The 15,278-nt window shown below is 49.1% G+C and overlaps 1 protein-coding gene across 11 annotated transcripts in view; it reads right to left on the bottom strand.

Moving 5' to 3' along the window:
- The window catches only part of ATP2B2 (ATPase plasma membrane Ca2+ transporting 2), a 377,186-nt gene that overhangs the window by 23,514 nt on the left and 338,394 nt on the right, over positions 1-15,278 (bottom strand). For all 11 annotated transcript variants that reach the window (XM_045832091.1, XM_045832092.1, XM_045832100.1 and 8 more), the window contains 4 exons: positions 10,074-10,315; positions 8,895-9,129; positions 697-876; positions 420-507 (listed from right to left, as the gene is read on the bottom strand). In XM_045832091.1, the coding sequence (XP_045688047.1) occupies positions 420-507; positions 697-876; positions 8,895-9,129; positions 10,074-10,315 (745 nt within the window). The remainder of the gene's footprint in view (positions 1-419; positions 508-696; positions 877-8,894; positions 9,130-10,073; positions 10,316-15,278) is intronic.

The raw sequence follows: 15,278 nt of genomic DNA, 5'->3' as shown, positions 1-15,278 counted from the left end.
AAATGAAGCAAGCTGAGTGTCAGACAATATAGAGTGTCAATGGAGTCAAACATGAGAGGGCAGGGTCTATATAAAGTCACTGAAATTCAACATAGAAAAGTCATTATACTACCCAAGTAAAACATGCCTGTGGATCCCATTCAACCTTCAGGCCATGAGTTTTGACCCCTAGATAAGCTGCCCCATTGCTTCCTATAGGAGCTGAGGCGCAGAGAGAAGATTTGCATCCTCCTGACCTCACTGTGGCCTTTAGGAGCCCTCCAGGGTTGCAAAGGGGATGAGATCAGGGTGTTCTAGGTCTGGGGAGCCCCAGGCAAAAGCCCTTTTGTCCTGGGAAGAAGTGGCAGGTGCCTGGGGGTAAGATGTGGAGAGGTCTGGCACCTGGGCTACAGAATTGCCTGTGCTCGTCCAAGTCTTACCTTTGACCAGGGTGTGCTTGTCGGTGGGGGAGGAGCGAGCCAGCACCCGTAGCTTTGGCCAGATCTTGTCGATTCGCTCTTGTTCAATCTGGAGAGGGATGTGGAAGGGGGCAGGTCGGTGGGGTCAGGGAGAGAAGCTGAGGCCCAGAGAAAGGAGGGGACTTGCCTAGAGTCACTGGGCTCTTGGCACATTGGCTGGCTTCTGGACAGGCATGCAGCACCCATACCTCCCAGTCCACTGTCCAAGCTCACACCTCTGAAGACCTGGGCCACGTACCTCTCCTTTCTCATTGCGGATCCTCTGATTGAACTCTTTGCCCTCAAGGCACAAGAAGTCCTCCCCAGGATGGATGATGCCACACTTGATGGCGATAGCCCGGGCTGTGTTGATATTGTCGCCGGTGACCATGCGGACTGTGATGCCTGCCCGCTGGCACTTTCGGATGGCTTCTGGGACCTGGGTGGGAGGGCAGGGGCCATGGGGGTGGGCACCACCTTGGGCAGGCCCTCCCTGCCTTCATGGATTCCAGATTGAGCCCTGTTCACAGGCAGCTCCATTATAAGGGGCCTAGATGACCAGGAGATACTGATGGCACATGGATCATCTCCACCCCTGCTCTTCCCATGCCAGGCACTGCTAATCAATTGTGGCACCCTCTGATTAAACTCTGAAGTGGTCTCGGAATTCTTCTTTGCAGAGTTCCAGGCAGCCACCACCTATCAACTGTGATAGTCCATCCAAGGATCAAACCAATGCTATCCAGACCCAGGCAAAGACTTTGAGAAAGATCCCAATAAATGCTCCCTCAGATCTTGCCCTAGGTCAGAGTACAGAACACTCTACTACTGCACAGGATCTTGTCCTTGCTTTACCCACATGCACATTTCCTGCAAAGTCAATGATAAATACATTTATGTATTATTTTTTTTTTGGAGGAGGCATTGCATTTTATTTATAGAATGTGATACTGGCTTAGAATAAATGCAAATGACTGTCTTGTGCAAAATATGACAGTTCCCTGTGAGAATAAGAACTGCTTCCTGCCCTCTCTGTAATGATAGAGTGACATCTGGGCCAATCAGGCCAGAGCACAGCTAGCCAATCAGAAGCCAGCAAGGCCTCACTCCTACCCAACCACCCTGTTCCCAACCTTATGCAGAGCTGTGGATTTGGCCAGAAATTAGGATGCAAAAGCTAGCCTGGAGCTGCCAGAACACAGATCAACTTTACAGACAACACAGATCAACTGAACAAAATTCTTCCCCATCAACAGCAACAAATAATAAAATAGTAAGGCAATATTTACTGCAAAGCATTTTTTTTTTTTTGATCAGGAAAAGACATGTCAAGGGCAGAAAATCCTATGTACTGAAAGACTAAAGCATTTCAGAATCTCAGGCCTGGCGGGGCTGAGTCCCACACCCCATTCCCGCACATCCCAGTGCCCGCCCGGGAGCTCTCTCTCACCCTGGAGCGTCTCAGGCAACTGACTCTGCCAAGTTGCCTTTGAGAGAGTGTGGAGACTGTGTTAGGCTGAAATGTGTCCCCACCAAAGACACACTGAAATACTCATCCCCAGGACCTTGGAATGTGACCTTATTTGGAGGTAGGGCCTTTACAGAAGCAATCAAATTAAGATGAAGTCATTGGCGGGGGGGCCTCATCCAAGGTGACTGGTGTCCTCATAACGAGGGGAAATTTGGACACGACACACACACTGCACGAAGGCAGAGATCGGGGCGATGCTGCTGCATGACAGGGGGTGCTGAGGATCGACAGCAAGGCACCAGCTGCCAGAGGAGTGGACTGGGATAGGTCCTCTCTGCACAGCCTCGGAAGGACTGACCCTGCCGACACCTTGATTTTGGACTTCTGCCCTTCAGAACCGTGAGGCAATACAGCTCTGTTGTTGGAGCCACCCAGACCGTGGTGCTTTGTCACAGCAGCCCTGGCAAATACAAAGAGTTAGAATATTGGTCCACTGTGGGGAAGGGTGTAGAAGGGGACCGAATGGTGATGGAAAAAAATTCAATAAAGATTAAACTAAGAAAGTAATATTGTTCCAAACCACACCTATTGATAACTCCTGCCTGCTAATCCCCTTTCTGCCCTCAGGATTTTAAGAATAAGGATCAACGTTGAAAGCATGTGGCCTCTGTCCACACCTGTCTATACCACCATCTTAAGTGAGGTCACTGTCTGGCTCCTTCTCAGTCTCCCTGCCTCTGGCCGTGCCCCTCTCCCCTCTTTCCAGTGACCACCAGCAACCTGAAGTTCAGCCTGTGATGTCACCCTTCTTCAGGGGCTCCACCTGCTGCCTGTGGAGAAAATCCAGGCTCCTGAGAATGACCACCTGGTGGTGGGGCGAGGGACAAATGACGTGGACAGGCAGGGTCCGGGTCCAGGTAAGGAGGCCTCTCTGGCTATGCGTTCCTTGAGAGACCTGCTCTGTGATGGCAGGTAGTGATCTCCCTGTCACTGAGGGACTAGCACAGGTGAGCTGACCACATTCTCTTGTAGGTGTATTTCCAGGGCCAAGGAAGAGCCTTCCAGGGGCCGCTCAGGAATGGGAATTACATGCGCCAGGTCCCTGCCTCGTGCCACAGCAGCTGCGCGCATAAGCAAATGTGACCTCCTTTTACGGAGCCGGAGGGAATGGGGATGTGGAATGTCTAAGATCCTGTTTACATAATCTATCATGTCCTCACAATGCCTGTAGCCTGTGCTGCAGCCTGTGCTGTCTCCTGTCCCAGAGGATAGGAAGGATCCACTGTTCTTTTGGGAACACATACTTTTTCTGGCTCCTGCCCTAAAAGAAATAATTTAGGTTGTTTGTTTCAAAGAAATTGGGAAACGACACTCTCCACTCATTGCCTAGATCTCCTCCCAGGTGTTTCTGACAGATGGTTGGTCAGCCTCTGCTCGCACACCTCTGACGACAGGGTGCTCACTGTCTCCAAGGCTGACTGCTTTACGGTGGAACAAGTCTATCGTGTCCTTCCGCATATTTCACTCAAGTGTTCTTTTTCCAGATAAGACAGTGATTACTCTGGGTCAGACCTGTACTCTTGTATGGGCACAGCGTCTTTGTCTTTGGTAAAGATCTATATAAAGGGCTCTGGAAACACAAAGGAGGATGCTGTTACTTTAAAAGGAAATGGATGGGGAGGAGAAATCTCTGAGAGCTTCCTGGAGGAGAAGAAATTTGAGCTGCTTCTGTTCAGCTAACACTAACTGAGGCTCTGGTGCCTGGCACACTGCCTTGGCTGGGGCTACACAGATGACCACTTCATTGTGGTCCTGGCTGCAGAAAACCATCCCATGAAGTGCAAAGGCACGGAAGGTGGAAGGGGACTGCAGACGAGCCACTGTGGGTGATCCAGAGGGGCTGAGTCTGAGGCGGGGACCAAGAAGCTGAAGAGGGGCCCGAGGTCTGAAGGTGCAGGAAGCAGGGACTTGCTCCTTCGGGCCTAAGAGCCATGGCAAATTCTGAACTGGGACGAAGGTGATTGGTGCCATGTTTTAGAAAGACTTCTGCTTTCTAGACTGCCTCAGGCAACTAAATTCTGCCTGCCTGGAACCATATTCCCAAGGTCTCCCCCAAATAAGTCAGCTGGGGAGAAAAATGAGGCTGATTATTATGACCTCCACACCTTTGTCTGTGCAGTGGAAGTTCCCTGCTTCGGGACAGGGGACTCAGGGCTTTGCTCTGGGTGCAAACCCAGCCTTGGTGTCCTCACCTGTGAAATGGGGATGATAGTCTCCACCCTTCAGCAAGACTGGAGGGTTCTGTGGCAAGGGCTGAACAGCACCAAGCACCCACATACTCCTAGTCTTCTTTTTATTTTTGCTGGGGGACAGAGAGATGCAGAGGGAGTGTGTGGATGCGGACACAATAGGGGTGGGGTGAAGTGGGCATCAGGAGCCAGTGTTGGGGAGTGGGATAAGTGGACACCCCGCCATGACTCCTGGGTCAGGAACCTTACATCCTGTGACCTGCCTTAAATGTGGGGGAATCTGAGACAGACCTGGAAACCCCAGGAACCTCCCTGGCCACCTTGAGATGCTCCACTTCCTTCCTGGGCAGAGGCCCTCCTAATTGGACACCTTTGCTGTGCTTCAATCCTGTCCTGCTTCATGCTCTTATGTGCTATGCATCTACATTTCCTCCTTCTCGGGGTGGTTCCTTAGGCTGTGGGCTCTGGAGCAGGGACACTGCCAATTCTTGGAACACTCCAGGGGGCCTGGCACAGAGAACGGGCTCTGTAAACGCAGGGCACTGTGAACCATCTTTGCGGTTAAGTCCCTTGAAGTCTGACCTGGGACATGTGATCTTATACATAGCGAGGTGAATGGATTTAGATGGGGACATGCAAACCCTTCACAAATTAGCTCCAGATCTGTTTCTGGCCCTTTTCTCCCTTATCAATTCGACTGGGGTATTCACTAATTCCCAACAGTTAGCATCCCTTCCCACTTGCTTGCCTTTGCCTGTGCTGTCCCCTCTGCCTGGAATGTCCCTGCTTTCATGGGAAATGCTCTCTATTCATGAAGCCACCCTTGCTTGCTCCAACCCCATGGGGCACTTCCCTCACCTGCTCTCAGTACTGCCTCCTATTGCTCACTCATTCATTTACCTGACAAACAGCTATTGAACATTTAACGGTTCTGGGCACTGGGGATCCAGAGATGATTAAAACTCATGCCCCAGAGGCATCAATCTGGTTGAAATATGCTTTCCACATAGATAATATAGCTGTAAAATTTTTAAAAAGATTCCTTCTTTTGCTAAAATTATCCTATTTCTCACTGAGAAAAAACAGCTAGGAAATGGGTGCTTCCTGTTTTCATTAAATAAAGGCTTTTAAACAACATCTGCTGTTTCTGGCAACAGCCGTTGTCGGTGACTCCGAGGGCCCCCACACCCCGGCTAACCCAGCAAGCCCAGACCGCTCTCTCCTGATGGCTTTACCCACACGGGCTGCAATCAGCCTCGGAAAGTGCACCTGCGATAGCGTCTTAGGCTGGGGTGTACAGCAAGCCTGTTTTTATTTATTCTGTCCTTTGTCCTCTTGAGGAAGAAAGGCAATCCAAGATTTGCCCCCTTGACAGATGGGAAACTAAGGAGTCAGAGTCTGTTTTCCTATGGCAGCTGCAAAGTGAATCTGAACATGCCTTCGGGGGCTGAGAGGTGGTCCAGGCGCTCACTCGGCCGGCCTTGAGGCCGCCCAGGGGAAGCTGACACAAAGACACTCACTGCAGGCACAGATGTTCCCCAAGGGCCACCCGAGAAACTGGTGAGGGTGGCTGCCTCTGAGGTGGGAGCTGGGGAACTGGGTGTGGCATCGGGGCTGCTTCACCCCAACTATGCCATTGGACCTTTTGAATTTGGCTCCATGTGCATAAATTACTTAGCCTAGAAGAAATAAAAAATGAAAACTACACCTGCCGGTCTCTCAGGCCTTGCATCCATCCCTGCCCTCTGGGAGGTGCTGAATCAGCAAGTCAAAGCTTTTATATCTTCAAGTAGTGTCACCAGTAACCCTCCTGTGTCCCTTCCTTGTGAATGCCCAACTTTCTCATTGTTCAGATGGGGACACTACAGCCTGGGGAAAAGATGCATCGAGGTCCTCTGTGAAGGATTAGAACCCGTGTCTCTTGTGACTACTGTGTCACTTCAGTGAGCCACTGCTGTCTAACACAACTCACAACTTCTAAATCTACATCCTTGGTGTGCACATGAGAGAGAGACGGTCACCAACAGGTGTGTGTTAACTGAAGGAAGAGAAGAAAGGCATGAAGGGAAGCCTTCCAATTGGCTAGCTCAGAAGGTCAGAACTTGAAAGGGACTGGAGGAGCGCCTGGGCCAAGCTCCCATTTAACAGATGGGGAGACTGAGGCACAGAGAGGGGCAGTCCCTGGATGACCAGGCTGCCAACAGAAAATGCCAGGGACCGGGCTCAGCCCCTCTCAGGCCTCCTCTCCCCTTTCCTCACCCTCCTGACTTACAGCTACTTGCCTTCCCTTTTTTTGCAGCACCCAGAACAAAGTCCTGGGTCAGGAAAGCAGAAAACCTGTTCTAATCTGGATTCCCTCAGCCACTTACAATGAGACTGGGGAAATCACTCTCCCTGTTTGGGCCTCAGTGTTTTCGTCCACAAATTGGGGGTGTGGGAAGGTGTTAAGATCAGATCAGCAGTGCAAACCTTGAGTTGCCTTCCCCTCATCCCTCATTAGTGGATTGTAAAATCAGTTTTGTGGGTGGTGGCCAGCATTTCAAAAAGAAAGAAAGACAAGAGAATGGGAAATACTCAAGTGTATCACATGACTTCATGAATTCTCATTTTGGTGAAGTGTGTGTGTTTAATGAGGCAGACATAAAATACATTTCTTGTATTGTGGTCATGGCCAAAGACATGTGTGTGCAGTGCTGCTTTCCATCCACCTCAGTGGTGTTTTCGAGGCAGGGCGGCGAGCCAGCAGCTTCGGGCATGTGGGGCCAGAGCGGGGTTCTGGGGAGGGGAAGATCAGGGCAGCCGCAGGCGGGCCTCATGCCCCGCGCAGGGACACACCTCCATGGCTTGTAAGGAGGTAACTCATCATGGTGAAGCCTGAACCCACTAGCAGCTGGGAATGAGCAGGCGCTCTACAGGGGGGCTGAGAAATGGCCTGTCTGTCCAGGGGGAGATGCAGTCAGCAGGGAAACACACGGGCTCTGATGCCAAGTGCCAGAGCATTTGTTGCCTTTGCTGTTTAGGCTGTGGGTGAGAGTGCGAAGGTGCGTGTGTGTGTATAAGATGAACACCCGGCACAGTGTTAGAAGACTGAGGTTTAAGTCCTGTCCCTTCTCATTCATTCCTTTCACAAACACTAATCGAGCACCTTCTGTAAGCCAGGCTCCTTATCAGGGGCTGTATGTGTCACTGGACCCAGAATAATGACTGTACTGGGAGGGGAAGAGAGGAAGGCGACCCACACTTATGGACCAGCTGTCCTGCACCAGCCACCCTGCTTGTTGCTTGTATGTGCATGGTCTGAAGTTGTACAGTATTCCCTCTGTGTGTGTGTGTGTGTGCGTGCATGGAATACTATTATTATCACATTTACAGATGAGGGAACAGGCTCAGAGAGATTATGTAACTGGTCCAAGGTGACACAGCCAGTAATGTTAGGACTCAGCATCCCAGGTCTGTCTGATGCCTGAGCTCACACTCTTGACCTCTCTCCCTGTTGCCTGAATGTGAAAGTCCATGTCTGCGACCTTCTTGTTTCTTTTGGTCTGTGGAACCAACATCAGGGCTGGAAACTTGGTTAGCATCTGTCTATCCCTTTTCACGTGAAAGAAGGGAAAACAGAGTCTTCAAGAGGAGCAAGGAACCAGAGGCTCCCAGAAAATGGAGTCAGGGCAAGTGGGGAAGATGGAAGGTGCCCTTGGTGGAGGAAGATAGCCCCTGGGGTATTGTCACCGAATCCTACAGCCATGGACAATCTGGACCCAGCCAGGGCCTGGCCAGGCACTCGGGTTTGGACCCAGCAGCTGTGTTAGTCCTTGGAGGAAGCGGAGGCCAATCCCTCCTGTACCTTGCCTCATGTCCTCAGCTCTGCTGCCCACAGCAGTGTTTTAGAGCCTTGAGGTGGCTCTCCCCTCTCCCCACAACCTCTCACTGGCCTGGGCAGCCTGACTAACCATCTGCGTCCTATCCTTTCCAACCCTACAAATCCCCAGTGCTGAATTCTTGGCTCAGATTCAGCTAAAGGAGACTGAAGACCTACTGTGAGCTGAGCACCACACTGGGTGTACTCAGTGCATCACCTCCCTCGATCCTTATGGGGAGGGCTGTGCTGCTGTGATTCCCCTTCCCTTCTGCTTGAGAATCTGACCTTCCGTTAACTTTCTGGCTCTGTTCCCTTGGAAACCTGATAAAGGCAAACTGTCAGTTGTGACCCTAGGCAAGCTGGCGAGTATGAACTGGCCGGTAATCTGGATCTTGATGGGGAGAACCCTAAATGCTGGTGGGGATACCATACTTGGGGGTTTCCTGAATCTGGTGACCTTTGTCATGGCCATCTCCTTTGCAGGGACCTAGGAATCCTATGAATTTGTTACAGGAGATCCTGGCTCCTATATGGCAAGGGGCTTCTAAGGCAGGGCAGCCCTCACACCTGCCCCTTCAGGGGCTGGTGGGAAGGTCTAGGGTGATTGGGGGAACGGTTCCAGGACTGCTCGTAGGCTGTGGTTTCTGCGGTATAACCTGAGCAGATTGACGCCGACTTTGACCTGTGCTGTCTGGTGAGTCTGAATGTTTAAAAGCCGGTAAAGAAAAGACCCTGTGGGTGTCACGGGGTAACTAAGTCTCAAAGAGGTGAGGCGACTTTATGTCAGGTCACCCAGCCAACTAGACTCCCAGCCTTGACCCTCTTCCCCGATCTGCTGGTGCTGGTGGCGGGGGGGGGGGGCGGCAGGGGTTGCCTACCTCAGGCCGCACAGGGTCCTCGATGCCCACCACACAGATACAAGTGAGGTCGTTCAGAATGTCATTCTCATTATCCCAGTCAGGCTCGGGGCTGCTGGGGAAGTCGCGGAAAGCTACACAGATGGTGCGGAGCCCATCACAGGCCATGGGCTCGATCACCTTCTTCACCATATCATCCCGGTCACGGGGCCGGAAGACCCTGGGTTCACCTGCTGCGTTGAGGATTTTGCAGCATCTGAGGGAGGACAGCATGGAAAGGGATAAGGTCCATCCAGGGGCCTAAAGATCTTCCCTCTGACTTGCTCAAGCTCACCTTCCCACCCCAGGGATGCCCAGCTGGCTGTGATGGGTCACCCAGTGCCCCACCAGTCCATCTGCCATAATGCTTCAGGGCTGGTTCGGGCCCTGGGGCCCCAGGGGGGAATGAAATCAGGACCAGTCAAAAAGAAATCAGTCAGCCTTCTGTAATATCTGCCCCCGTCCACTCAGCAAGAGCAGGTTCACTTTGATCTCTTTTATATTCACAAAATTTCACATGAAAAAATAGTTCCACGACTAAAATGGCTTTCAAAGGACATAAAACTCAGGCCAGTGGTTACTAACCCTGCTTGCATACTATCGTGGCACGGGGAAACAATGAACAAATGTACACCCGTGCGTGAGCCCTACCGCAGAGGTTTCCCGTCCATTGTGTCTGGGGTGCGTCCAGGAAACAATGGTTTCTTAAAAGCTCTGGGGTGGTTCCAGCATGTAGCCAGGGTTCAGAACCACTGGACTAGATAAATGTCTCAAAGTACAAGTGGGGAAACTGAAGGCTAGAGTGGGAGAGTGACTTGCTTAGTTCCCCAGGCTTTTTTCTAGCACCTGGAGTCAGAGCAGACTGGCTAATGGTGAAAATCACTACCATCAACCAACTCTATGTCAAGGGAAGTGAACTAAGAGAGATCTAACTGTGATAATGCGTAGAACTTCCTACTAAAAGAGAAGGAGGAACAGAACTCTCTATAGACATTTTAAAGAGGAAATAGTGGCCCCGGAGGTGGTCTTGCTGTGGGACAGTGGGCAGGGCCCTCTCTGAGCCTCTGGGTTCCAGGTGGCTCCTCTGGCCAGGCCTACAGGGCAGTGTCACTCCATAGTCCCTAGCACCCTGCTTCCCTGCCCGCTCACCGTGCCACTTACTTCTTGAGCACGATCTCAGACGCGCCCTTGCTGTACATGCGGAAACTCTCGTCGGGCAGCTTGATGACTGTGCTCATGGACTTGCGCACGGAGTTGAATGTGTACACTTTGTATAGCTTCTCCTCTGGCATCTGGCTGCGCACGGGCTCGTAGTCCTGCTTCAGGTCCAACACAAAGCCCAGCAGGCCGCACTCAGTCTTGTTGCCCACCTGCCGAGGCAGGGCACCCTCCTTCTCCGGAGGCTGTGAAAACAGGTGGGGGAGGCTTAGAGGGGGGAGCCTCTGTGGTCTGGGAGGTGGGGGCCAGGCTCTGGCCGCCCTCTCTCCTCTCAGCGAGCCCTTTGCCCTCCCCCTGCACCTTCAGCCCTCTGTATCCCAGACACAATCCTGGGCTCGGATGCAAGGAGTTATGCAAAATCAGCTTTTAAAAAAATATGAACTATTTCAAACATAAAAATGTGATAGAGAATAATAAGAGAAACTGCTGTGCACCCACCATCCAGCTTTGTAGAGCCTTGGCATTATGCCATATTTGCTTCAGATTTTTCTTTTTTAAGAAGGAAAACAAGACAGAAAATGTTGAATCTCCCTGTGTATCTCTCTCTATTTGCATAACCCACTCCTTGTCCCAGAAAGAACCTCTATCTTAAGTTTAGCAGTAATCATTACATTGTGAGTCTTTTTAAAAAAAACAATGGAAATTTATTTTCCCATAGTTCCGGAGGCCAGAAGTCTGAGATCGAGGTGTCAGCAGGGTTATTTTTTTCTGAGGCCTTGCTCCTTGGGTTGCAGGTGGCTGTCTTCTCCCTGTCTCTTCACATGCTCTTCCTTCTATACATGTCTGTGTCCTAATCTGCTTTTATAAGGACACCAGGCACACTGGACCAGGGCTCACCCTTACAACTCTTTAAAGACTCTGTCTCCAAATGCCATCACGCTCTGAGGCACTAGACATTAGGACTTCAACATATGAATATGGGGGGACATGATTCAGCTCACAACACTTTCCAATAGGTATTAATCCTGACTAGTACAGAGCCATCATGGGATGTGACCATAAAGCTTTCCTCCAGCCTCTACCCTGCGTTGCCTCACCATCAGTAGCAATGCCACTCCCTACCTCCCTGCTCCCTGGAAGCATCCAGTAGCTCTCCCTTGGTCTGATGCAACTAAGCCAAGCCAGTATTCTTGTAGACCCATGATTCTCCATCCTGGCTGTACTCAGCATCACCAAGGAAATTTACAAATTCTTTAACAATTTTTTTCAATTACAGTTTATATTTTGTATTAGTTTTGGGTGTACAGCATAGTGGTTAGACAATCATATACTTTATAAAGTGTTCCCCTTGATATTTCCAGTACCCACTGGCACCATACATAGTTATTACTATATTATTGACTATATTCCCTATGCTGTGCTTTACATCCCATGATTATTTTGCAACTACCAATCTGTACTTCTCAATCCCTTCACCTTTTTCACCCAGCCCCCCAACCGTCCTCCCCTTTGGCAACCATCAGCCTGTTTCTGTATCTATGAGTCTGTTTCTGTTTTGTTTATTTGCTTATATATTTTTTTAGATTTCACATATAAGTGAACTCATATGGTATTTGTTTTTCTCTGATTGACTTATTTCACTTAGCATAATACCCTTTAGGTCTATCCATGCTGTGACAAATGGTTAAGATTTTGTTCTTTTTTGTGGTCATTTATTATTTCATATTTTTAATCTTTTTCCTTTTTTTTAAAGAAGACCCTTGAACATTTCTTATAATACTGGTTTAGTGGTGATGAATGCCTTTAGTTTTTCTTGTCTGGGAAGCTCTTTACCTGTCCTTTGATTCTAAATGAAAGCTTTGCTGGGTAGAGTAATCTTGGTTGTAGGTCCTTGTTTTTCATTGCATTGACTATTTTGTGCCAGTCCCTTGTGATCTGCAAAGTTTCTGTTGAGAAATCAGGTGACAGTCTTATGGGAGTTCCCTTGTAGGTAACTACTGCTTTTCTCTTGCTGTTTTAAGATTCCTTCTTTATCTTTAATCTTTGGCATTTTAATTATGATGTGTCTTGGTGTGGGCATTTTTTAGGTTCATCTTGTTTGGAACTCTCTGTGCTTCTTGAATTTGTATGTCTATTTCCTTCACCAGGTTAGGGAGGTTTCCCATCATTATTTTTTTCAAATATGTTTTCAATTTCTTGCTCTCTCTTTCCTGCAGCACCCTGTGTTGAGAATGTTGGTAGGCCTGATGTTGTCCCAGAAATTCCTTATACTATCCTCATTTTTTTAAGATTATATTTTCCTTTTTTGCTGTTCTGATTGGGTATTTTCTGCTTCTTTATATTCCAAATTGCTGATTTGAACCTCTGCTTCATCTACCTTACAGTTGATTCCCTGCAATTTATTCTTTATTTCAGTTAGTATATTCTTTATTTCTGACTTTTCTTTTTTACAGTTTCCATGTCTTTTTTTAAAAAAAAGATTTTATTTATTTTTAGAGAGAGGGGAAAGGAGAGACAAAGAGGGGGAGAGAAATTTCAATGTGTGGTTGTCCCTTGTGTGCCCCCTACTGGGGACCTGGCCTGAAACCAGGCATGTGCCCTGACTGGGAATCAAATGTCAACCCTTTGCTTCTCAGTCTGGTGCTCAACCCACTAAGCCACCCCAGTCAGGGTTCCATGTCTTTTTTTATGCTGTTAAAGTTCTCACTAAGTTCCCTGAGCATTCTTATAACCATTGTTTTGAACTCTGTATCTGGTAGTTTGCTTGCCTCCATTTTACTTAGTTTTTTTTTTTTTTTCTGAAGATTTCTCCTGTTCTTTCACTTGGGACCTGTTTCTTTGTCTCTTTATTTTGGCTGCCTCCTTGTGTTTGTTTCTATGTATTAGGTAGAGCTGCTACGTCTTCTGGGCTTGGTAGAATGGCTGTATGTAGTAGGTGTCATGTAGGGCCTAGGGGCACAGCCTCCCCACTCACCAGAGCTGGGTGCTTCAGGTGTGCACTGTATTGTTGTAGTTGAGGCTTGATTGTTATTGGCATGTCACAGGGAGGAAATGACCTCCAGTCTGATCAGATGTGAGGACCAGCTGTAACTACAGTGAGGAGCTGCTATGCAGGGGCCAACCCTATGGAGTAGGACTTAATTCACTGGGGATTTGGTGCCTGCAGAGTCTGGCCCTTGAGTGTGTTGCTCATAGAGGTGATGGCATTGTAATCCGGTGTGGTCTGAAGCTGTTCTTCAGGTGCACTGGTTTTGGGATCTCTTGGGAGGTGCAAGGTCAGCCACTGCCTGTGCCACTTGTGCCCTGCCTGGGGTCACACAGCACAAGTACAGGGTGATCTGCAGATGGCTGCTACTTGTGCTGGGCTTGGAGGTGCCCATAGGGGCCAAGGCTGGCTGCTGCTAGTGCCAGGTCTGGGGCCAGTTAGCAAGAGATATGGGGTATGCAAAGGTCAGATGCTGCTTGCTTGAGAGATTTTAGGAAGGTCTGAAGCATGAGGCAAGAGAGGCCATTACTATGGAAAAGCCACTGAAAATGCCTTGGGTGGACCTGAAAGTTGGGTGAGGCAGGGTCTCAGGGAGTCACCAGGGTTGGGCTAACAGTGTTAGCAAGATTGATGGAGACTCAGATATGGTGCCTGCCTGGGTGGATGGGCTCAGTGAAAAAATAATGGTCTCTACCAGAACTTTTGCCTGGGAGGAAGCTGCCCCTCCCTGATGCCAGACAATTCAGTTCCTTCCTGTATGTCCTTGGTGCCTTTAGAGCTGCTACTCCAGTGCTGGAACTCAGAGCAAGTGAGTCTGGAGTAAGTTCATGTGTGGGCCCTTTAAGAGGAACACTTGGGACTCCAGAAGTCCTGTCTCCCTCAGTCATAATCCCCGCTGGTTTTTACAGGCAGCAGTTATGGGGACTTCTCTTCCCAGCACCAGAACCCTGGGCTGGGACCTCTTGCTCCTTAGGGGGAGCCCTCTGTAGCTGAAATATCCCTCCTGGTTTTTAACTGCCACACATGGGTGTAAGACCAGCCTGTCTGAGTCTCCACCCCTCTTACCAGTCTCAATGTGGCTTTTCCTTTATATCCTTAGTTGTAGGACTTCTGTTTAGCTAGATTTCAGATCGTTATGAATGATGGTTGTTCTGTAATTGAGGTGTAATTCTTTAATTCTGAGTACTGCATTCACCTACACCATCATCTTCACGGGAATCCCTACCTTGTGTGTCCTAACTTTTTATTTTGAGAGAGTTCTGGAATCACATGCAATAAGAAATAACACAGATGTCATAGGCTCTTCATCCAGTTTCTTGAAGTGCTCACCTCCAGGATGACTGTCATATAACATCACAATGAAGATATTGACACTGATAATCAAACTGACCTTACTCAGATTTTAACAGATTTATATGCATTCCTGTGTGAGTCTTCAATTCTATGCAATGGCCTCACATGTGAATCCCCATGACCACCACTGTGAAGATACACAACAATTCATGATGAGGGTCACTGTGCCACCCTTTCATAGCCACAGTCGCCTCCCTACCCTCGCCCTCCCTGGGCCTGGTAACCACTAACCTGTTCTCCATCTTTATGCTTTTGTCATCCCAAGCATGTTATAAAAATGGAATCATACAGTATGTAAATTTTGAAGACTGGCTTTATTTTACTCAGCATAATTACCTCAAGATCCAGGCAAGCTGGTGCATGTGTCAATAGCTTGTTCCTTTTTGTTGCTGAGTGGTATTCCATGCTATGGATGCACCAGCTCTTGTGATCTCAACTTAGGTTCAACCAAATGAGATACTCTTTTTCTACGTCAGAATGGTCAAACATTGGCTATTTTATGTAGTTCAACCTACTGTATGTGTGTATATGTGTAGTGCTGTTTTGCATGTTGAAAGCTTCTTGCTTTACTCATGTACCATTACATTTTGGAGAGTCATCTGTGTTTATGGTGCAAGTTTTAACTGCTCTCTGAATTCCATTCTGTGAATAAGCCACAATTCTCTTCTCCATTCTCTGCTCCCTTCTTCGTCCTCCTCTCCACTCATCTGGCACACTCTCTTAAGCACCAGCTGAGGGCTGGCCCTCCACCAGGTGCTGGGCCGCATGAACACCACAGCTCCTGCCCCAAGACTCTCAGTGAATCACGGACAACTTTCCCCTAGCACCTCTCACTTCCTCCGTGGCTGCCTAGACAGAAGCTGCTTCAC

Source organism: Phyllostomus hastatus, unplaced genomic scaffold (genome assembly GCF_019186645.2).
Source record: "Phyllostomus hastatus isolate PE091 unplaced genomic scaffold, TTU_PhHast_1.1 phas_contig_16, whole genome shotgun sequence".
Taxonomy (NCBI): domain Eukaryota; kingdom Metazoa; phylum Chordata; class Mammalia; order Chiroptera; family Phyllostomidae; genus Phyllostomus; species Phyllostomus hastatus.
The sequence above is the reverse complement of the archived record's forward strand: the minus strand, read 5'-3'. Positions and strand labels throughout refer to the sequence as shown.